Here is a 22,467-nt window from a genome sequence, read left to right as displayed (position 1 = left end):
CTTTAACGATGGAGCCATTGGCAATTTAGCTCCACCGCGATATGTCGGATATTGACGTGTTGAGCAATACCCATGTTATCTGGCTCTAAGCGAACAATGCACTCATCTATGTCACCCACCCAGAGCAGTCGGCTGGAGTATTACTGCAGATTATGAACACATTTGGTGCAGATCAGACCTATTGATTAACAGGCTGAAAACAGTATTGTTCCCTTTGCCTACGCTTGCAAGAGCGTATACAGCCTGTCTCCCAATAACTGAGCTTAGATGTGAGGGGGAACACTTCTGATATTTAGGGATACAGGTGGCAAACACATCGGAGGCCCGATACCGTTTTCATTTAGGTAGAGCCCTGGACGGCCTCGAGGCATCAATTCGCTTCTAGAACCACCTATCTCTCTCGGTGATGGGCAAAGTAGCCCTTTGCTTTGGTGTTGTTACCCTGCTATCTGTATGCCCTTCAGAACGCCATGAATAGCATTTCAAACTCCAAGTTTACCAAATTAAATAGCCTCCTAGTGTCCTTCGTGTGGGCTGGTAAACGGAGCACAGTAAAGTTGTGCATTATGAAATTAGATACCGAGCTGGGGGGCCTGGAATTACAGGACCTGCAGCTCTATTTTTTTTACTATCTTCTGCAATATGCAGAAGAGTGGTGTGCAGATGGTCCGAATACAGAGAAGTCCCTTCTTTGGGGGAGCTGTTGTGGACCTTCTGCACTGCCTCATGGATGGAATCCTGAGAGATTACGCATTTGTAGTCCAGCAAGTGACTGTGACCTGGGAGGATGCGGTAACTGGGATGAAGCGGTAACTCAGGTCTTGCTTCGGGCCACTTACTCGCAATTGCTGCCCCTCCGTTGGCTAATGCCTTTCAGATCCATACAATCTGTGATGGATATGCTGCAGTGATTAGAGGGGGGCTGAATCATGGCCGGTGAACTTTATCTGAAAGGTACTTTACTCATGATGGGCGAGGCACAGGAACTGTTTCAGCTGCAACTGGGGCATTTCTTGCACTATGCAAAGGTGTCCGGAACGATCCGTGAGATTTGGACAGGTTTTCTTGAGAAGCCCGAGAAGTCCCAGACATTACAACTTCTGTTGGATCATGGTTTTGACCGAGGCTTAATTTCCCATATCTACAAGGTTCTTAAGGGAGTTCATCAGACTGATTATGACACAAGTGCATGACAGATGGACTAATGACTTCCCTGAGCCACTTTCTAAGAGCGACTAAAGGAGAGCCTTTGCTCAGATCCGGGAGGCGATCAAGCTCACCCAATTTTAATATTTACACCACACGCACTTGAATCCACAAAGGTTACATAGAATTAACAGGTTGCTGTCAGCTGCCTTTCCTAGATATGGGTCGGAGCCGGCATCCTTTCTCCACATGACGTGGGAGTGTTGTGACTTGCAAGCTTACTGTGTTGGGGTCCTGCGAGCTCTCCGAGGTTGGGGACATTCGCATGCAGGTGGAAGCCTCAGTCGCTCACTGCCTCCTGGGGGTGCTTCCGACCCCTAAGAGAGAGGCCAAGATAAGACACAGGTTCATACTTCTGGGTTCGGTGCTTGCTGAGATATGAGTCGCAATCAATTGTGTTCAGCCCAGATTGCCGACAGAGGTGGGTGAATGACCTGCATGAGTGGGGGTGGCGGAGGAGAGAAGATTACAGGCGGTGCTCACTGACGAGAATGCTGAACAGGATTTGGAACTATGGGGGATATGTTGGATAGTTTGATGGAGGGGGAGCCGCCAGTGGACCCTACCAGGGTCTGGGCCCGTGGACACCTGTTGTAGATATGGCGGTGTGAGGGGATGTATATACATGCACTGTCAGGCAGTATGTGAGTTTGTGTGTTGGCATCTGGCTAGTGATGCAGACAATATAGGGGTTATGGGGTGTGCCCCCTCTTTCTTCCTTCTTGGTCTCCCTCTTCTCCTGCCCTCCCCGCTCTTCATGTCGCCATCTCTTTTCCTCGTCTCCCTCTCCTATACCCCTTGGCGGTGCTGGGGGGGGGGGGGGGAGGGGGAGGACTCTTATGTGGGAGAAGTACTGTCATAAATGATCGTGACTGCTGCTCAGCTTTGTATGGGGTTTTATTTTCATTTCCTTCAATTTTTTTACTATTAAGATTGCACATGCTTTTTCACAATGAATGTGAGGGAAGTGACGGTATGTTGTTATTTATGGTGCCATGGTGCCTCCTCCAGAACTTCTAATTACGTGTGATGAACTAGATAGTGACAGGTACAAAACAGCCCTTCTATACTTGAGATTAATGCTAGCCAAAGAATGTGGCAAGCAGATGGAAAGACACTGAGCACCCAGCATTTAAGGAATGGTAATAGGGACTGGACGATTGCATGGACTCAGAGAAACCGGAATATATAGCCGGGGATGTTCAAGGAAATACGCTAAGATTTGGCAGGCATGGGAAGACTACTGGGGGATTTGTCTAGAACGGACAGACTCTGTATCCGGATGGAGCAATCAAGAGTTTCGGGGATCAAAATCACTGATCTGGGGAGTGACAGTTTGTTCCGAGCAGGAGAGAAACACCACTAAGCTAGAGGGTAAAGGGTGTTGGAGGGGAGAGGAGGTGCTAAGGATGGGTATCAATACTGGATTACTGTTCTTTGCTATTATTGTTTAGTAACAAAAAAGTAAAACACTTGTAATGCCTGTAATTTCAATGGCAGTAATTCGAAACGTTTCAATAAAAAGTATTATTTCAAAAACAAAACTACAAATCCCACAATAAAATCAACAATAGTGTTCAGATAAGAAGGCTGAATGATACATGCTCAATAACCCTTACTTGTTTTCTGGAGGTTTTCCATATGTGGCATAGTTCAGGTTAAACCGCTTGGGCTAATGAAAATTAAGAGAAAAAGGGAAAATTCAATAAAGACAAATGAATAAAAATATTTTTCTTACTTTTTTATTACACATTCTACTTTGCCAGGTTAACAGAGCGCTCAAAAACAGCCTGCTCAAGCAGTCTCATAACTTCAGAAATTACATTTTTAGTTATATGTGTGGTGAAAGCAGTTGGACTTAAAGGGAGCCTTAGTTTGAACATTTGCAGAATAGGATGTTGAAACCATAATGTTAAGGGGCAAACCATAAAGCAGGCAGCAATAACTGCTGTCAAATTCTAGGAGATTGAGCATGCCACAGGACTTCCAGAACCCTGCACCAATGCTGTCATTTCCACAATATCCTTTCTGGAGTGTCTCATTGATTTAGAATGTGGCATCTGAGGCAAGAGCCTAATTCCACTCTTTCTCACAGACCGTCATCTCACTAAGTCAAGCTTGCAGTGTACATGCTCAGCACTTGAGAACTTTTTTAAACACTCACATCCACACCCTTTTCACAATACACCCACCCTTAATTAAGCAGAGTCAATAGTAATCAACAAGTGAAGAAAAAGTGACACGAGGCAGCTACAAAGCCTGCCATGTGTTAATGTCTGCATCATATGGATCACTGTAATCGTAACATACAAAAACATATTTAAAACAAGCATTTGCAATGCAATAGGTCTCGCATTATGAAAGTTTGAGCTATTGGTCTTGTAAATGACAATTTTTGTATTTATGTGTTGGTTTTGAAAATAGCTAAATTAATAGCTTTGTCATTTACAATGCCAATAGTTATAATTTTCGCAAATGTGACACCTATAGCATTTGTAATGCAACATGTTTTGTATTTACGTGACTTAAGATGTATTGATATTACAAATAAAAATGGCTTTTAATTTTTTTAAATAATTAATACTTAAATAAAAGTGATTCTAATTTATAATGGCAATAGCTTAAACTTTTGTAAATAACTTTTGTGAAGATTATGTTCAGTGTAGTTTATTGTGATGAAAATCCAAGAACAGAAGTGAAATATTAACATCTTTTTGTGACATTTGTAATAAAGTTTGAAACATTGAGAAAACATATTTGGACCAGTTGTTGTTGAATGGTTGCAGAGATTGATCCTGTGATGGCGCGAAGTGATGCTGGGGTTGCGCTGAGTGATGCTGGGGTTGCGCTGAGTGATGCAGGGGGGTTGCGCTGAGTGATGCAGGGGTTGCGCTGAGTGATGCTGGGGTTGCGCTGAGTGATGCTGGGGTTGCGCTGAGTGATGCTGGGGTTGCGCTGAGTGATGCTGGGGTTGCGCTGAGTGATGCAGGGGTTGCGCTGAGTGATGCAGGGGTTGCGCTGAGTGATGCAGGGGTTGCGCTGAGTGATGCTGGGGTTGAGCTGAGTGATGCAGGGGTTGCGCTGAGTGATGCAGGGGTTGCGCTGAGTGATGCAGGGGTTTGCGCTGAGTGATGCAGGGGTTGCGCTGAGTGATGCAGGGGTTGCGCTGAGTGATGCAGGGGTTGCGCTGGGTGATGCTGGGGTTGCGCTGAGTGATGCAGGGGTTGCGCTGAGTGATGCAGGGGTTGCGCTGAGTGATGCAGGGGTTGCGCTGAGTCATGGTTGCGCTGAGTGATGCAGGGGTTGCGCTAAGTGATGCAGGGGTTGCGCTGAGTAATGCAGGGGTTGCCCTGAGTGCTGCAGGGGTTGCAAGGGGAAAAAAAACGAGACTAACAAGGCAGAAGGGCACAAAAAGCGAGTCTAACAGAGGGCAGAAGGGCAGAAAAACAAGGGAAAAACGAGTCTAACAGAGGGCAGAAGGGCACAAAAACGAGTCTAACGGGCAGAAGGGCACAAAAAAACGAGTCTAATAGGGGCAGAAGGGCAGAAAAACAAGGGAAAAAACGAGTCTAATGGGGGCAGAAAGGTGATGCTGGGGTTGCAAGGCGGAACAAGTTGTGAATGAAAGAACATTGCGGACAGAAGCTTTTAGGGGCGGGGGAGCGGATCCCTTTGAAGCACGGCCTCACAGCCGTGCTAGAAGTGTGTGTTAATTAGGGGGAGGAGAAGTGAGGCCGAGTGCGCTGGGGAAGCAACAGATGGCTTTAATTTAAAGCTCTCGGAGGCAGACGGCTTGGATAAAAGCGCGGTCACGAGAACTCATGCACTCGTCGAAATCCGCATCGTAAAAAGTCAGTTTTGTGGTTTGGTTGCAATAGGTCTCTCTGCGAGCCCTAAAAAACGAGTCTAACAGAGGGCAGAGGGGCACAAAAAGCGAGTCTAACAGAGGGCAGAAGGGCAGAAAAACAAGGGAAAACGAGTCTAACAGAAGGCAGAAGGGCACAAAAAACGAGTGTAACAGTGGGCAGAAGGGCAGAAAAACAAGGGAAAAACGAGTCTAACAGGGGGCAGAAGGGCACAAAAACGAGTCTAACAGGGGCAGAAGGGCATAAAAAACGAGTCTAATCCACTGGGCAAGAATGTAGTTATTGCCTTATTGCATCCCTGTATTCCTGGCAGTTTAAGCATTTGTGTAGTGTCCGCAATCATGGCATTTCTATGCAGATTGAACTGAGCAGCTCAGAACATAGTGGGTGTTTCATTTACGGGGGTTTTAATTATCACAAAGCATATCTTTAAATAATTATCACAAAGCGTATACTTAAAAAAAAGCCACTAGGTGGAGCTGCAAGCATAGAAAGACAAACAAAGTTAATTTTAAAACACCCGTGCACGCAGGGTCTGATGAAAAAGGAAAGAAACCAAGTTGTGAACAATAACATCGCCGAAAGAAGCTTTTAGGGGCGGGGGGCGGATCCCTTTGAAGCACGGCCTCACGGCCGTGAAAGAAGTGTGAAACAGCAGGGATGTTAATTAGGGGGAGGAGAAGTGAGGCCGAGCACACTGGGGAAGCAACAGATGGCTTTGATGTGGACGCGCTTTCCGCTCCACTAGTTCACAGGAACTGTTCAAAATCCGCGATGGTTTCAGGCCTTGGATTGCCTACTATAATTCTCGACAACAAGCATTGCTAAAAGCAATACTTTTAAGTCGAGACCTAAACATCTGGGTATGTAAAATCTGTACATAATACTGCAATGAAGGTTTTACAATCAAGATACTCATAATTATATATCAAAGAACTTCAAGATATAAACCCAGAGGCCTACATATCTCCTTTTCCGGTTTTAGTTGAAAATATTTATTTGATTTTCACAAATAACACAATACAAATAATATAACTCAAACGAAAATGTAATCGAAACCTCTAATCAATGCTCCCTCTCTTCATCCTAAAGACTTTAGTCATTAATCATACCATACTACTTAGCCAGGGTGGTCTTCAAATTAGGAACCGTTTCTCTGTAAGTATGTATGTAGCTATGTGGTATTTATGTAATGTGTACCTAGCCAAAAAGGTGGTGGAGCACTGCACAGGGTGAGAGGTGCAAGCATACAGTCAACAATTGTGCAATGTTACTGCACTGCGAGTCCTTAAGGATAAAGGGATTGTGTTCCCGGCCATGAGTCCATAGATGGTGAGATTGTCTGCAAGATAATTTCGTCATGATGGCTTTGTATACAATGCAGCTGGTTTTGAAGATGGCGCAGGCTGACAAGAGGAGCCAATGAAGCTCCATCAGGATGAGGGTGATCATATTTCTCCTACCTAGGATGAGACTTGCTGAAGTATATCAAAAGCCGTTAAGAGGCATCAGTTTGGAAACTGGCAGGCCATGTGGCTGGGCGTTAACATCATCCATATGCAAGTGCACGAAAGCTTGAATAGCAGTTCTGAAGCCGCTTTTTGGAAAAATATATTTTTAAGGTTTTTTTTTTAGAAGAGACAGCTGTTACTAAACCGTCTTTGTCTTTTGGCAATGTACTCCTTGAGGGTGAGGTTGGTGTCCGAAGTGAATCCAAGCGACTTGGCATTAAGTGAAAGTCGGGGTTCGAAACAGTCAAGGGTCATGTTATTGAGCCAGGTTTGTACCACTTCTTGCTTGTTAATAGCAGGAATTCTGTCTTGGCTGGTGTAAGAAACTGAGACATTACTTGCAAGGGATGTGAGGCCTGTGAAGTAATAAGTGCACAATTGTCTTTTTACTGAGAACCAAGTACATCATTTTAACACATGACTCTCTGCGGGCAGCAAAGTAGAGCAGTCCAAGGCCTACTTCAGGGACGTGGTGTGGGCTAGCAAACTCAATTTGCAGGCACAAATCCAAGCTCAATAAATGCTTTATCTTTGAAAATGCATATTTATTAAACACATTGCTAAATACTGCACATTGAAATACAAATATATACATCAGGTAGATGGAAATACCTTTGGTGACACTCATGTAGTAATGCATTCCTTGTAGTTCCTCAATCCCATTATCACAGTGCTCACCAGATGTAGCATCACACTATGAGGGCGTGTCATTGTATACATACAGCAGTCCTACCGGCTTTGTCAACAGGTTGCCACTTCAATATACAAAAGACAGGTCTATTGGTTTTATTAAAGGACAACCACAGCAATACATAAAAGGCACGCCTACTGGCGTTGTCAAGGTTGGGGATAGGATGTGGCCTTACTGCTAGAGCTGTTGACTTCGACGCTGGGGAACCAGGTTTGAGTTTCGGCAGGGACGCTCAACATCCTGTGAATCTGGGCAAATTACTTAATCTCCTGGTGCCTACATTTTTTTTATGTGTGGTCTGTAACTCAACTGGTGCTCATATAAAGTGTTCTGATACCGTCAGGTCTAGTTCACGCTGTATAAAACTCGGGGGGAAAAAGAAAAACAAACAAGCATTGGAAATGCAATAGGTCTCGCATTAGGAACGTTTGAGCTATTGGTCTTATAAATGATTTTTTTTAATTTGTGTTTTTGAAAATACCTAAATTAATAGCTTTGTCATTTACAATGCCAATAGTTATAACTTTCGCAAATGTGACACCTATAGCATTTGTAATGCAACATGTTTTGTATTTACGTGACTTAGATGTATTGATATTACAAATAACAATGGATTTTAATTTTTTTAAATAATTAATACTTAATTAATTAATTTAAATTTTAATGTCAATAGCTTTAAGTTTTGTAAATAACTTTTGTGAAGATTATGTTCAGTGTTTTTTATTGTGACGAAAATCCAAGAACAAAAGTGAAATATTAACATTTTTTGTGATTTGTAATAAAGCTTGAAAGCTTAAAAACAGCTTGAAACATTGAAATAACATATTTGAACCAGTGATGCTGTGGTGGTGCTGAGTGGTGCTGAGTGGTGCTGTGGTGGTGCTGAGTGATGCTGTGGTTGCGCTGAGTGATGCTGTGGTTGCGCTGAGTGATGCTGTGGTTGCGCTGAGTGATGCTCTTGTTACGCTGAGTGATGCTCTTGTTACGCTGAGTGATGCTGTGGTTGCGCTGAGTGATGCTGTGGTTACGCTGAGTGATGCTGTGGTTGCGCTGAGTGATGCTGTGGTTGCGCTGAGTGATGCTGTGGTTGCGCTGAGTGATGCTGTGGTTGCGCTGAGTGATGCTGTGGTTGCGCTGAGTGATGCTGTGGTTTCGCTGAGTGATGCTGTGGTTGCGCTGAGTGATGCTGTGGTGGTGCTGAGTGATGCTGGGGTGGTGTTGAGTGGTGCTGTGGTGGTGCTGAGTGATGCTGCGGTGGAGCGGAGTGTTAATGTGGTGGTGCTGAGTGATAATGGGTTGGTGCTGAGTGATGCTGGTGTGGCGCTGAGTGATGATGTGGTGATGCTGAGTGGTGCTGTGGTGGTGCTGACTGTTGCTGGGGTGGTGCTGAGTGATGCTGTGGTGTTGCTTAGTGATGCTGTGGTGGTGCTGTGGTGGTGCAGAGTGGTGGAGAGTGGTGCTGTGGTGGTTCTGTGGTGGCACTGAGTGGTGCTGAGGTGGTGCCGAGTGATGCTGTGGTGGTGCTGAGTGATGCTGTGGTGGTGCTGAGTGGTGCTGTGGTGGTGCTGAGTGGTGCTGTGGTGGTGCTGATTGATGCTGTGGTGGTGCTGAGTGGTGCTGTGGTGGTGCTGAGTGGTGCTGTGGTGGTGCTGAGTGATGCTGTGGTGGTGGTGCTGAGTGATGCTGTGGTGGTGCTGAGTGGGAGATGGGGAGAGGGAGAAAAAGGAGAGCATGGAGAGGGTAAAGAGAGGGAGAGAGAGGAGAGAGAGTGGGAGAGAGAGAGACGTAGACGGGGAGAGGAGCGGGAAGAGAGGGAAAGGGAGAGAGGGAGAGTGAAGTGAGGGAAAGGGAGAGAGGGTAGAGGGAGAGAGGGAGTGTAAGAAGAGAGGGGGAGGACGAGAGCGAAGGACGGAGGGGAGAGAGAGGGGAGGGAGAGAGGGAGAGAGAGGAGAGCAGGCAGAGGGGGAGATGGGAAGAGGGAGAAAAAGGAGAGCAGGGGGAAGGTAAAGAGAGGGCGAGAGGAGAGAGAGGGGGAGAGAGAGGCAGAGGGTGAGAGAGGAGAGAGGGAGAGGGAAGTGAGGGAAAGGGAGAGAGGGAAGCGAGGGAAAGGGAGAGAGGGGAAGGGAGAGAGGGTATAGGGAGAGAGGGAGGGTAAGAAGAGAGGGGGAGGACGAGAGCGAACGACGGAGGGGAGAGAGAGGGGAGGGAGAGAGAGGAGAGCAGGCAGAGGGGAATATGGGGAGGGAGAAAAAGGAGAGCAGGGGGAAGGTAAAGAGAGGGAGAGAGGAGAGAGAGGGTGCGAGAGGAGAGAGAGAGGGAGAGGGTGAGAGTGACAGAGTGAGGGGAGGGAGAGAGAGGGAGGACGAGAGGGAAGGAGGGAGAGGAGAGGGAGTGGAGTGAGTGGGAGAGGGAGAGAGAGAGAGAGGAGAGCAGGGAGAGGGATAGAGGAGGAGAGAGTGAGAACCATGTTATCGACTCCAGCACCATGAAATACCAGGAAGGCACGTTTGGTTTAGGAGCTTGATGCATAATAATAAAAATCAAGCAAATAATTGGAAGCTCTCCTCATGGATACGGGGAACCTTACAGGCTACATTTTATTTGGGGTCAGAAACTGTGAATTAAGGGGATTTCGCCACGCAACATTACACTGTAGAAGTTGTGAATTTAACATAAAATTGTAAATTGTAAATTGATACTTGTATAGCGCACTACTCACCCGCAAGGGTCTCAAGGCGCTTGTACGAATACCGCTGTGGAACCCACCCTGGCTTTTCCCTGTGAGGTGTCCACTCCTGGGCACCCCAAAAGTGGAGGCCAGGCATCCTCAGCATTGTGGGGGCCGTTGTGAAGATTAAGCAAGCTATTGCCCAGAGTTGCAGAGTGGGACTCCATGATTGGAATAGGCACCGAGGCGAGAATGATCAGGTCCATGGAATTTTGAGCCCAAGACCCGCCGAGGCGGGGAATTGAACCCTGGTCCTGGGCTAAACCTCTGCATCAGGGTCTGCCGCTCTAACCATTGAGCCACACTTCTCCACGTAACTGGGTGTAGGCAGAGAAATTAGGTCAAACAAATGATATTCTGGAATACACTTCAGTCTTGAATCAGAAAATTTACCATGCAGGTAGTACACTGCAAATAAACATTTAGGCTAATGCTAAGTTTGGCAGGCACATTTTTGCTGAGCAGCCGAGTGCTTTGCAGTGGCATGCTCAGTGTGAGGCAGTACAATTTACACAGCGACTACAACAAGCATTGGGGTGTATTAGGCAAACAAAGACGCAAGCACAGTGTGAGGGTGAGGGCGCAACGCAGGGGGGAGGATTACAAACGCCACGGGAGAGGGGAGCAATTTGAGTGCGGCGGAAGCATCAAAGGGCTGGGAATGCGTGGGTGGAAGGGGCGCAACACGGTGAAATGGAGCAAGCTGGCCATGTGTGATGAGCCCTGAAGTCAATGCAAAGTGCATCCCAATTACAACCCAGAAGCACAGGATTCTGCAATTTAGGTAACAACTTTACTCCATACAGTCAGAGGAGAGAGGTGGTTTAAGGGGGAGACTGCATTCAACCATGGATCTGTATGAGAAGTGAGAGACACTCTGGCGTCTATGACGTAGGTGATGGAGTGAGGCCGAGACCCCATTGAACTATAGGAGGTGTTTGATGATGACTGAGAGAGACGCGCACTGCCTGAGGTGAGTGATGGGGCGCGTGAGTGTGAGACTCCAATGATGTGAGTGACGTATAACTAGCGAACTCCATTGAAGCGCGACACCTCTGACGTGGATTTGGGTGGGACTCCTCAGCAGTTTTGAAGAAGCTATGGAGTTTGCTCACTTGAACCACATGTGCACAACGATGGGGAACCATGTTTGATGATGACTGAGAGAGACGCGCACTGCCTGAGGTGAGTGATGGGGCGCGTGAGTGTGAGACTCCAATGATGTGAGTGACGTATAACTAGCGAACTCCATTGAAGCGTGACACCTCTGACGTGGATTTGGGTGGGACTCCTCAGCAGTTTTGACGAAGCTATGGAGTTTGCTCACTTGAACCACATGTGCACAACGATGGGGAACCAGTGACACTCTTGATGAGTTTGAGGTGAGTGATAGGTAATGGGTGAGACTTCACAACAGTATAAGAAACGACTGGTTTAGGAAGTGACTGAGATTTTACTGGGGTGCGTGTGGCAGTAGCGCCTGACAGTCAGTCTCGTGGACGGATATGAAGTCACTGCAAATGTTTATTCTACCGAGGTCGATAAATCGAGCCGCCGCTCTAATTGTGTGTCAAAAGCGTGTGTCACCTGCTTAAGGAAATGAAGCGCTTTGAAAGTACTGCGTGCTAATTACAGCATGTGTCCGCAATTAGTTTAACACAAGGCTGCTGTAATCTCACATTGATACGCGACTGCCCTCTGCAAGTATTCCGATCCTGCAAGTCGGAAACATGACGGTGCATCACCGCAACTCGGGACCTTGACACCAGTGACTCGACCCAAAGGTATTGGAGCGCTTTACATAAGCACCGATTACGTTACACACAGGGCACAAGTCCTAAAAAATAATGTCACATACAAAAACATGCAATGAATACAGAAAGTTGAATCAACTCTCACAAGAGGACTAACTTGACAATCCATTATGGTTCAATAGTGAAATAAAAATCGGGGGCATGGCTAGAAAAGCCATCATGGCAAAAGATCTGTCAAACAGCTCTGCACAATACCCCTTAAAGTATATAGTGCTGTTTATTTATGCCAGCCCAAGAGGGTGACGTTCTTGCAGAGAACGCAAATGTAATGAGTCATGGCTTGAGTGCGGTTAAGAGTTGCTCCGAGGAAGTCACTGTGGTGTCCACTGAGTTCAGTTCATCGCATTCCACGCGCGTCGCTCTCTGTTATTTCAATAACGTTAACAATGAAGAAACCTCGTGTTCTCTGAAAGCGCTATCTGTACAGACTTGGCGTCCACTGCAGTAGCAACCTGTCTAATATTGTAAAGGGACTCCTGTGCAATAACACCCCTCTCAGATGAATTCAAGACCGATTGAAATAGAAAGATCATCATCTACCAATACTACTCACTGCTTCCAGGTCCAACTTCAAATGGGGAAGGAAGGAAATAGCTACTTTAAAAGAATAAAACGAGACACGGCCTGCCGGCCGGCCGGCCGTGAATAATTAGGGGAGGAGCAGCCAGGAGAGAGCAGGAGCGGAGGCACCAAGCTGGGAACAGATGGCTGGCGATTTGATGATGTGCACGCGCATTTTAGCCCAATGCGCTTGCACATTGACCTAAAATCGTATGGGCACAGCATCATATCGCCAGCTAGTTAAACCTCTGTTTAAGCCCCTATAGTCTTGCTCAATGCGCATGCGCATTGAGAGGCGAGACCTAAAAAAAGGGGTCACCTCATCAAAATATATAAGGCAGGTCAACTGGCTTTATCAGGGTGTCACCAAATTAATAATAACCATAATTCCTTTCGTCATTAAAACCAATGGAATCAATAACCATATTCAAATGCATTAATTGTTAACATAAGCATTACAATGTTCATCAAGAATCTGTCAATAGAATATTTGAAAATTAGCACTTCACTTCAACTAAAACTTGTGTTAAAATCTTTGTTTTACACTCTCTATGTCACATAATGCCTTCATAGGACCCACCCCAAGGAGTCCCTCCAGTCCCGAGCTGAAGACCACTCAGGCCCAGCTCTCGGAGTACTCAAAATTAATGAACAACTCTCCTGGGTTCATAAATTAAATCTACCCTCAAACATAGGCTGCTTTATCTTCTACAGCCCCTACCCCACACACAACACATTAGGAAAGCGTTGGTGTTGCCCCTGCTTTTCCTTGGGGCATCACAAAGCAAAATAAAACAGCAAATAAACCCACACAGGGCATTATAAGGCACTCCCAGGCCAGGAGCAGGAGCTCGCACGCCTCTTTCTCAAAGGGACATAGTTAAGTAATGATGAGATGACCCTCGGGCCAAGGTCCACCCAGAGTAATTTCAAGCACTATAGCGGAGTGCCACACTCTTGTTTTTCTGCTCTAGTGTCAAATCGTTATGGTTGCATATCGTTAGACCCGGTGGGCCAGTTTTCTCCATTCTGGGATCGGTCTGCTCCTGGTGGCGAGCTCTAGCCAAAAGGAGCATTTTCAACATACCCCCTGGCTTCTAAAAGTAAGTACTTAGTGGGGAGCTGTATTTTATGGCTCATGGCACCAGCCTTCTCCTCCGCTTGGCTCCTCGTTCTCCTCTCCTGCAGGTTGGGGGGTATCTTGCACTGCCGCTCTACTACCTACCAACAAAGCACCCACCTGCCCACACTTCCCAGGCCCCTGGCTGTCCCAGGAACTAAGTCAATCACTTATAATTACTATTTTTTGTGATTAATTAACCTGGCCCAGTAGGCAGGACAATGGCCTAAAAGCTAATTATGAGCTGAGCCACAGAAATATGACAATTCTTGAAGTACCATGAGATGTTGGTGTGATATGCACAGAACTGCAAATCAAAATCAGCGTGTATGTTTTAGCCTAGTTTGACATTTTGTTGGACTATGTAGGCCTATGTGGGGCCTACCGAACTGTATCGCAGATTCCACCTATATCCATATCCATACTAAAAATATAATAAAGAGAGAACCCGAACCTTTGAGGCGGGTAATCTCAGGAACCACAGCACCAATCACAACAGCCAATACAGCGTTGGAAAGGGCAGTTGCAGCAGAAGGACATATGCTATGCAGGCGCCCACCATACACGTTTAAAAGGTAAAAGAACCATGCCAGCAAAGTAGTCTCTTGTGGGCGTGTCTGCGTTGTGCTGTGGGCGTGTGCTGGGGGCGTGACAAACGCTGGGGGCGTGTGGTACGTTCCGCCCTTCATGCCATGTCTCATATCGTGTGCTAATCCCACCCTGCTCCCTTTAAATACCCCTGCACCCCATAATCATTACCCACCCTTACTCCTTAAAATACCCCAACACCCTTAAACACTAACCCATCTTAACCCTATAAATATACCCTGTACCCCAAAACCCAAACCTATCCCTAAACCCTAAAAATACCCCTGTACCCCAAAACCCAAACCTAGCCCTGAACCTTATAAATACCCCTGTCCCTCAAAACCCAAACCTACCCCTGAACCCTAAAAATACCCCTGTACCCCAAAACCTAGCCCTGAACCCTAAAAATACCACTCTACCCAAACCTAACCCTAAAATACCCCTGTACCCCAAAACCCAAACCTACCCCTGAACCCTAAAAATACCCCTGTAACCCAAAACCCAAACGTAGCCCTGAACCCTAAAAATAACCCTGAACCCCCAAACCTACCCCTGAACCCTAAAATAGCCCTGTACCGCAAAACCCAAACGTAGCCCTGAACCCTAAAAATAACCATGTACCCCAAAATCCAAACCTACCCCATAACCCTTAAAATACCCCTGTACCGCAAAACCCAAACCTAGCCCTGAACCCTAAAAATACCCCTGTACCCCAAAACCCAAACCTAGAACTGAACCCTTAAAATACCCCTGTACCCCAAAGCTACCCCTGAACCCTAAAAATACCCCTATACCCCAAAACCCAAACCTAGCCCTGAACCCTAAACCTAGCCCTGAACCCCAAAACCCATACCTATCCCAAACCCTAAAACTACCCCTGTACCCCATAACCCAAAACTATATCTGAACCCTTAAAATACCCAAACACCCCAAAACATATACCTCAGTACCCCAAAACATATACCCCTATACCCATACTTACCTTATCCAAACATTTTAAAAAAACATGCTTTTACCATTCATGAATTTACAACGAATTTCTATGTAAATGTATGCGTGGTAAAAGCATATAAACTGTAATGCCATGCGTTATAATGGCATTGCGGAGTCATGGTACTTTGGTACTTTCGTAATGAAAGTATGCGGAGTGATGGTATGCGGAAAGAAAGTTGCGGAATAATGGGTGTTTACCCTCCCCCGGTAAGTACATTGGTGGCACGGCGGCCCACATCTCCAGCAACATACTCATATTTTTTCACCACCCATTTGAAAAATGCACAGGTCTCTCTCATTGATGACCAGCACCGACATACACTTTTAGACACACCTCCCGCCACAAGTTCTAGAATTGCGAACTTTAGAGCTGGGGAGCTACGTTCGAATCTCGGCATCAGCTCAACATCCTGTGATTCCCGGCAAATCGCGTTGTCTCCCCGTGCCTACCACAAATGAATGTGTTCTTCTGTAATGTAAATTGTGCTCATGCCATGTTGTCGAGTTCGCGCTATATAATATTGCAAGGACAAATAAAGTAGGGAAACTCGAGTTCACACACTACTGAATGCGCACTCTTAAGTGCATCGGCAGTGCGCTGTGAATCGGAGCGTTTCACAGGCCTGTCACAGATAAGAAATGCTATCTAAACGAAATCCTACAAAACAATATACTACTGTCTGGCAGCAATTCATACCCGGACAACGTCGGGATGGGCTGCTAGTGTCTAATACAGTAAAAGCACTATAGATTTTCCAGTCAATCCTTCTGACCTGTTCATTAATACTCACTAATATTAGAAGGCCTACCCAGGTCAACAACTATCCTTGCAAAGACCCTTTGGTGTCAGGTTATATGTGTGCAATTACTGGGTTACGCACAATGGCAGTGTTGTATGCACAGCCTGCACATGATTACGAGTAACCGGCTCTGTGCCCTTACCCTAGCTGTACAGCAGCATTCTTAGAAGGCGGGCACTTGCAGTTAACATGCTCAGTCCAATTACAGTGAATTTACTGAGAGTGAGACTCGGGTAGTGAGACTCACCCACAGTAAAGGTCCAAAAACCAGGTAGTCATAAGCAAAGAATCATAGACTAAATGGGTGGAACCAATACAACACCGGTGGGGTTAAGATTCAAGGAAGCTTTGGACATCCAGGTCTGGAATAGATTGAGGCAGTGCCATTGGATAACTGGAGCAGAGGAGACTTTCAGGTACAGTTGTGTATCATGGGCAGACTGGTGAATCTTTATGCGGTTATCTGTGAATGAACCCCCAAGGGCCCCAGCAGAGGTTGAAGATGACTGGAGACAGTATGGAACCAGGGGACACCACAGGTTTTAGGGATTATTTTGTCACATGGAGGTGCCACAAGGATCTTTCCTGATCATTGGAACTTTATTGCAAAGACAACTCTCTTATAGAAGACCTACTCTAGAGAAGAGAGTGCTACATGGTAGCATTTTGCACACAGACGAAATAGTACTGGGAGTACTGGACCTCAAACTTTATTATATAGCAGTACAGCAAAATGGCTATCCAGGAGGCTAGTAGAGACTCCGTTGGCTGAGGAGGAATACTTCACGCTATGCTCTGAAGTTAGCAGAATGACTACCCTCCTGCTACAAAAGAGAACTGCAGGACTGAACTCCCAAGTTTAAGTAAAGTGTTCAAATACTACTGGGTAAACAACAGACAAATAGATTCACCACTAGCCACATACTCCCCAAAATGCTGTTTGTAAGTCTCCAGGACTTTTAGAAAACAAGATGGAAAAATGTATTAGCCAGCTGGACTACACCTATGATAACCCGAAGATGGTCTAGTTAAATGCATTTGCTACAGGATTGTATGCCTAATCTCGTTTCTGTTACGAATCATCACACAAACTCTTTAACATGTAGTGTGCTTCCTGAAGAGCATAACGTGTAACTTGCTTAGGATTGTATTCAAGGTAAATCAGCGAGTTAATGGGTCTGTTGCAAAGATTCTGTGTCTGTTGCATAGATTTGGTGTATTGTGCAGATCAAAAATTCCAATACTGGTAAAATATTATGGGGTAATATGCCCACTATCGCATGCCAATCTTTGTTGTTTCTGAAAGTTTTGTTTACGTGTAAAGGCTCTGTGTGAAGTATAAGTTGTGTAATGAGAATGTGCTGCAGTATAAGCATGTGCTGCACAATAATGGAATGCCCTACTGATAAACGATGCAGTGATGCAAGCAGGAGATGGAGCGAATACATGCTTTTCAATAGTGCTTGATCTTCACGCTCGGAGATGAAAACGGTAGAAAAGCTTTTTTTAATGTGTTATGTTATATTGTAGCTGCCTGTAGCTCAAGTTATAAAGTACGGTGAGTAGTTTCTGAAAATGAATGATTGTTGCAGAGAGCTGGTGTTACTTTAACTGTTTCCTAAGGCAGGGTTTGCATCACAGATGACAGAAAATGTAAATCTAAGTTCTCAGGGAGTAAGCTGGAAATTCTTGTAAAAAATGTTATTACATTATCCCAAACGAGCCTCAACACTTCCGATTTAAATGTCACAACCCAGTTCGTATAAAATGAGATCTGATTAAATATTCTGGCAAAAGTACATAGAGCTGCGAATTAATAAGGAAGATTGTCAAAAAGACTGTACAGCATCAAACACAGACAGAAAGAAAACAAGCGCGCGTGCCTCCCGCTGCAGCGGGAGAAGAAAGGCGGAGGGGTGCACCCGCGAGTGGTGCGTGCTGGAGAGAGCAATCTGCTCTTTTTCAGAGCATGTGCTTGTGGCGCACTGCTGCGCACTCCTGCAAGGCGTATGCAGCCACAAGCACGAGTATGTGCTTGGAAAAAGAGCTGCACAATGGCTAAAGGTCTCCTATGCAGTGCGTGTGCACTGCGTAGGCGAGACCTAAAAAGGCCCGTTTCACTGCTAACAACATATGTGATTGTTATACCTAATTTAATGGAGGAGAGCACTTCTTTTATGACAGCATGCCCAAGAGTATGACCTCTAGGAGGTTTGGGTATCCATGACATCAGTGATATGCTTAAGTTTCCATAGAATTTTCCTATGGGAGCTAGATAACAGTGACTTTGATTAAAGAATGAGTGATTTCCTCCTTGGATTCACACTCTTGCCAGAATGTTTCTCAATGTGCCTGGTCTACGAAGTGAAGGCGCTTCAGTGTATGATGCCATCTATGGTTTACCTTGTATAGTTCTATCCTCGACCTTATCATCGCCAGAGAGGACGCTGCTCAACTTGAGTCTATCCAACCCTGTGACTGGTCAGACCATCATACTGTCACATTCTTCATCAATGAAAAAGTCAAACTCAACCCGGTTCAACCCTCCAGAACTAAAGTCTGGAAAAGAGACCTGAAAAAACTCAACCCAGTCTCCCTACCCCCGAACAGTCGCGACATCCTACTCCCGCCCACGGGAGCTACAGATGTACAATCCCTGACTGACCACTATCTCAACGCCATGACCTCAATAATCAATGAGGCTGCTCCTATGCAGCTAAAAAGAGTCTCCGCTAAAATCTCCAATCCATGGTACGACGGGAGTCTCAATGAAGATAGACGAGCCATGCGAATGGCAGAGCGCACCTGGAGGGCAGCTCCCTCTGCACTGCACCTGAAAACCCTGAAGAAAAAGAGAAACGCCTACTTCAGGAAAATAAAGCGCTCAAAAGCAAACTTCTTCAGCCTCCAGCTCGACCAAGCAAAAAACCGCCCAAGAAAACTGTTTGAGTTAATCAGAACACAAACCAAGGAACAACCCCAACCTCTCAGTACATTGCACGAAGCACCCTCCTCTGAAGACTTCGCCGCTTTCTTTACCCAAAAAACTGACAACATAAAGAAAGATCTCCGCGCTGACGCAAGACTCCACACCACACTCAACTGCATAACACCCACCGGACCTAAAAACAATGCTACATGGTCAACCTTTGAAACCTACTCCGAAGAAGAAATAGGCAAACTGCTCAGCACCCTGAAACCTTCCAATCACCTCACGGATCCCCTCCCTGCTAACGCTGTCAAAGATTTCATCCCACTACTCCTTCCACTCTGGACTAAGATTATCAACAGCTCACTCCAAGAAGGAACCATCCCTGACTCCCTTAAAGTTGGACAAGTCACACCTCTGCTAAAGAAACCTACTGCCGACCCATCCGACCTAAACAACTACCGTCCCATTACCAATATTCCCACTCTCGCCAAATTATTGGAAAAATGCGCTCAACTACAACTGACTAAACACATTGATCTGTTTGATCTCCTTAACCTTCATCAATCAGGCTTCCGAGCAGGTCACAGCACCGAAACTGCTATGACTCACATAATCGACGACGCCCTTCAAATCCTAGATCAAGGGGATACCTGCCTCCTCATCCTTCTTGATCTCTCTTCAGCGTTCGACACTGTTAAACATGAGAAATTACTCGATCTGTTGAACACAAGAATGGGTCTTTCCGGGACTGTTCTCAAGTGGTTCACCTCCTTTCTACACAACAGGTCACAGAAATTCAAGAGCAACAACCTGATGTCCTCTCCAATACCTGTTTCGTTAGGTGTCCCCCAAGGATCCTCCCTTTCACCAACATTGTTCAACTTAGTTATGGAACCTCTCACCACCTTGCTTCAAGCATCCAATGTACTTTTTCACATGTACGCAGATGACACTCAACTATATCTCAAATTACAATCCCTCAATGACATCGTACTCCTGAACTCTACGATCAGAAGCACCCAATCCTGGCTTGCTGATAATCATCTCAAACTCAATGCTCTGAAAACAGAATTCCTGCTGATCTCACCTCCAGCTAAGATCTCTACCACTCAAACCTGGCTTAAACAGCTAACTGCACTCAATGTCCAACCCACCATAGTGGATTCAGCGAAATCCCTAGGCATAACTCTTGACTCCAATCTCAACATGCAGCACCATATCAGCAAGGTTACTAAGGGAGCGAACTTCCAAATCAATACCCTAAGGAAACTTAAACCCTTCCTACCAGCCAAAGACTTCCAAACTGCAGTACAAGCACTGGTCATCCCGCGAATTGAATACGGCAGCACCGCCCTCTGCGGTCGCCCGTTAACCACTACTGCACCCCTAAGAGCCTCTCTAAACGCTGCAGCGAGACTCATCACTGGATCAAAAAAGCCCTCTCATATCTCCCCTGACCTGAAATCACTAGACTGGCTGCCTTTTGAAGCCAGAATACATCTGAAAATCGCCTGCATGACACACAAGGCTCTACACCTGAGCTCTCCCGGATACCTCACTCAGAAGCTGTCAATCTCTGGCGGCTCTAGAAACACCAGAGGCACAAACAATCTTCTGCTAAAACCTCGAAGATTCCGGAAGGAAAAAACTTATAAACGCTCTTTCTCAGGAATGGCACCCAGGATCTGGAACTCACTCCCTCCTGAAACTAGGCTCATCTCCTCCACTACACTTTTTAAGAAAGAAGTGAAAGCTATTTTTATGGCCAAATACACCTGACCTATGAGCATGGATCTATAAAGACTCTACACCGACCTGTATTATTATGTTCGAACTCTATGACTATGTATTTCACCTGTATTATTATCTATGACTATGTATTTCACCTGTATTATTGACGCTACTGACCAGCTATGCACACTTTTAACTGTTATATTTTTATTATTGATTTGCTGTACTAATTTGCTCCCTCACGTACCTACCCCTCCCACTTATTATGTTTAAATTCACTCGCTTGTTGGTATTCCCGGCTTTGTAAAGCGCTCTGATATCTGCAAAGATCTTGTTCGCGCTATATAAAACTTTCAAAATAAATAAATAAATAAATATAGTGCTTAGTGCCATTCGGGGTTTCAAAGCCATTGGGTCTATGAATTATAACCATCCAATGTTCATTATCAAGTTTGGTCCCTATGATGTGGACAGGTAATATAATTGTAAGTGGATATTTATTTATTTATTTATTCATTGAACTTGTATGGCGCAACAGCTATCCTGAGTGTTTCCCGGCGCCCTGGATCCGTACTCAGCCATGAGGAGACCTTAGTCTATACAAATTTATTGGTAAATAGCCAGGTCTTAATGCCTTTCCGGAATTTTCTGTAGCTCGGTTCCAGTCGCAATTGCAATGGGAGCGAATTCCAAAGAGTCGGAGCCAGGTAAGCGAAAGAGCGGCCGCCCATTCGCGCTCGCTTAAATCTAGGGACAACAAACCTTGCCTGATTTTAAGAACGAAGGTTACGGGACGGGATGAATTTTTGGACCAGCTTACATAAATATCCTGGGGCTTCCCCCGTGTTTATTCTGAACATAAAACATAGTGCTTTAAATTTCGATCGGTTGCCCATCTTAAGCCAACGTAAGTTGTGTAGATGTTCAGCGATACGCGCCCGCTTAGGAAGGCGGAGAAGTACCCTGGCTGCCGCATTTTGGATGACCTGCAACCGACGTGTGATCTCTTTGTTAGTACCTAGATATAGGATATTCCCATAATCTAGTCTTGAGCCAATGAGAGCCTGGACTACTGTCTTTTGCGCCCCCTCATGAAGCTGCCAAAAAATTTTCCTCAGCCATTTTAGAATGGCAAAGCAAATAGAGGCAATTTTAGCTGCTTGTTGTTGCATAGACAGTTTGTCGTCAATTACAACACCCAAATTGCGAACAGATAAGGAGAGGGGTTGGCCTAACGGCTAAGGCGCTCGACCTCGGAATCTGGGTTCGAGTCTCGGTAACGACGCCAAAAAACCCCTGTGATTCTGGGCAAATCACTTAATCTCCCCGTGCCTAAAATGAAAGTGTGTCCTCATGTAACGTAACTGGTGCTATGTAAAGCGCTCTGATAGCTGATTCGGTTCGGTTCTAGTTCGCGCTATATAAAACTGCCAAAAAAAAAAAAAAGATTGAACAGGGAGCGGGGTAGGACCCATTTCTGCAGGCCAGTGTGACGGGCCCCAGAGCTCTTTTTGTTCTCCAAAGATAAGCAGCTCAGTTTTCTCGCCATTCAGTTTCAATTTCTTGGCGTGCATCCATTCCGCCATTCTTTGAAGCCCAATGAGAAGGGGAGATGTTTCCGCCTTATCTGCTGCCGCTAGGGAGAAGACAAGCTGCGTATCGTCCGCATAAGAAAATATTGTAAGGCCAGCTTCCTCTGCTATTTTTGCTATCGGACTTATATAAATATTGAAAAGCAGCGGGCTTAAAATCGACCCCATAGGCACTCCGTAAGGGGAGGTCAAAATATTGGAGGTGTTATTTTTTGAAAAAACCTGGAATGATCTGTTGGACAGAAAATGTTCTAACCATTTCAGAGCTGTACTTCTCACCCCTATCCCTTCCAGAGTCTGGATCAATGTTCCAAGGGAGATGGTGTCGAAGGCG

The 22,467-nt window shown here is 45.7% G+C and overlaps 1 protein-coding gene across 4 annotated transcripts in view; it reads right to left on the bottom strand.

Moving 5' to 3' along the window:
- TRNAU1AP (tRNA selenocysteine 1 associated protein 1) overlaps positions 1-22,467 on the bottom strand; it is a 247,886-nt gene that overhangs the window by 181,086 nt on the left and 44,333 nt on the right. For all 4 annotated transcript variants that reach the window (XM_078682552.1, XM_078682555.1, XM_078682554.1 and 1 more), the window contains exon 4: positions 2,826-2,878. In XM_078682552.1, the coding sequence (XP_078538678.1) occupies positions 2,826-2,878 (53 nt within the window). The remainder of the gene's footprint in view (positions 1-2,825; positions 2,879-22,467) is intronic.

This window comes from Lissotriton helveticus, chromosome 3_1, assembly GCF_964261635.1.
Source record: "Lissotriton helveticus chromosome 3_1, aLisHel1.1, whole genome shotgun sequence".
Classification (NCBI taxonomy): domain Eukaryota; kingdom Metazoa; phylum Chordata; class Amphibia; order Caudata; family Salamandridae; genus Lissotriton; species Lissotriton helveticus.
This window is presented reverse-complemented; position numbering and strand designations above follow the sequence as displayed.